This window comes from Arachis duranensis, chromosome 2, assembly GCF_000817695.3.
Source record: "Arachis duranensis cultivar V14167 chromosome 2, aradu.V14167.gnm2.J7QH, whole genome shotgun sequence".
NCBI lineage: Eukaryota > Viridiplantae > Streptophyta > Magnoliopsida > Fabales > Fabaceae > Arachis > Arachis duranensis.
The window spans coordinates 68,235,680-68,237,508 of NC_029773.3; the positions used below are offsets into that span (position 1 = coordinate 68,235,680).

The 1,829-nt window shown below is 33.8% G+C and overlaps 2 protein-coding genes across 2 annotated transcripts in view; both read right to left on the reverse strand.

Annotated features, from left to right (window-relative positions):
- Nucleotides 1–542: 542 nt before the first annotated feature.
- On the reverse strand, nt 543–1,734 carry LOC107474756 (probable serine/threonine-protein kinase PBL9). The gene is made up of 3 exons (XM_016094397.3): nt 1,598–1,734; nt 1,359–1,482; nt 543–999 (listed from the first exon to the last, which is right to left on the reverse strand). The coding sequence occupies exons 1-3, from the start codon at nt 1,637–1,639 to the stop codon at nt 620–622; spliced, it is 546 nt and encodes a 181-aa protein (XP_015949883.2). The 5' UTR covers nt 1,640–1,734; the 3' UTR covers nt 543–619.
- A 42-nt stretch (nt 1,735–1,776) lies between these two features.
- Nucleotides 1,777–1,829, reverse strand: part of LOC107474769 (probable serine/threonine-protein kinase PBL10) — a 1,072-nt gene continuing 1,019 nt past the window's right edge. The window contains exon 3 of the mRNA XM_052257857.1: nt 1,777–1,786. Within this exon, the coding sequence (XP_052113817.1) occupies nt 1,777–1,786 (10 nt within the window). The remainder of the gene's footprint in view (nt 1,787–1,829) is intronic.

Sequence of the window (1,829 nt, forward strand, 5' to 3'; positions counted from 1 at the left end):
AAAAAAATTAAACTTAATAAAATAAATCATAACTTATTTATATTTAAATTTTAAAAAATACGGAATTTAGAGTCGTGAAGTCTATTCTCTGATAATAATTTTGTCAACAGGATCGTTCTAGTGTGTTTTATATTTTTATGTAAGACTTTCTTTTTCTTTTAATTAAATAATGCCATGTGTATTTCTTGTGTTTGAAATCAGGTGTTACATAATTAGACTAGAAAACTACACCACCCCAAAATATGCTCATCGTGATAGAGGTACTTACACTCCTAGCCATTTTGAATTGTTACAAACACTGAACTAACTCAGCATACTTGCAACACTAGCTGAATTATATCATATGTGCAAAATTTATTAGTTACAGAAGTGCCTGAGTTCATGCATCATGGTTTTTACCCTGCGTGGAAGCATTATTTTATGGCAACTACTCAAATGAACTCATGAAGATGCTTTGTTTAAAAGTATGATTTATTTATTTAGTCACGCTTTAAACAAAAACACATTTTTATATCATATTAAAATTTAACCATACAATCCAACATCCAAAAGTAAAAAAAAAAAAAATTTAAAGTTTTCATTGTAGTATCTCCTTTATATTATTAGGCTGTGTTAAGTTTCAAGTATATAGAATTGAGGCAGAGGGCCGAGACTCGCTAGAAGAAGGAATTTGGTTGCCTGAATCAGCATTATTAGGAGCCTGCAGCTGCTCCAGTAATGTAACAACTTCATCTATCTTTGGCCTGAAACGGGGTGATGTTGATATGCATCGCAAGGTGAGTGTGGCTAGTTCATAGGCTTCCTCAACTGAATACTGCCCTTCGAGATGCGTGTCCAAAACTTTTAAGACCTTGCGTTTGTTAGCCAGGTATGGTCTAACCCACTCCAGCAGATTCTGTTGCCCAGTTGGTCGATTCCTATCCATCAACCTCTCGCCGGTAAACATTTCAAGTAGGACTACTCCGAAATTGTAGACAGTACCCTTAGCAGTATAAAAGCCTGCACTAACATTGTGTTTAGCCAACTAACCAAAAAGATATTAATCATGAATTAATATCACAGTAATATTACATGACTAAAAATATTATTATTTTAGATCAATATTTGGCTTTTAATAGTTTGCACCCACATTTATACACATAAAACACATAATTTACACCTATATTAAAGTTTAAACATAGCTTGCACCCACATTTATTAGAATTTACCCACATTAGTAAAATTTATTTGTTAAAAACAATTTCATTGTTGTGTTGGCCAAATGATAACCAAAATTATTGAAAACTGCTGGTCTCTAAGATTTTCTGTTAATATAAATTGGGAGCAAAAATTGTTCAGCAACTTGAAACCAACCGTACCAGTTAATAAAATTTCGGGAGCTATATATCCACCAGAGCTGAACTCCAACTGCATGCAATGACCTATGTTGCTTATCTGTCGATGCTTTAGCAACCCAAAGGCCGAAAGTTTTGCATTGTAATTCTGTAACCAAATCAAGAAGTATATTCAGTTATGATGTCCAAATAATTACCCCTGCTTTTAACAAATTACCAAAACAAACTGTGTCATGAATCTGTCATATACTGCAAGCACATACCGAGTCAAGTAAGACACTGGTAGTGTTAAAATGAACACACATCAAATTTGTTTCTGCACTGTGAAGGAATGCAAGCCCTTTGGCTACATCAAGAGCAACCTTTAAACGGAGACTCCATGATAGAGGTTGAAAGTGTGAGTGTCCTGTTACAATAGTATATCCAAATGTTAAAACTAGTCCTAAGTTGAACTTTTAAGATTATGTGCAATGATGGGGCAGAAAAACTCACTCC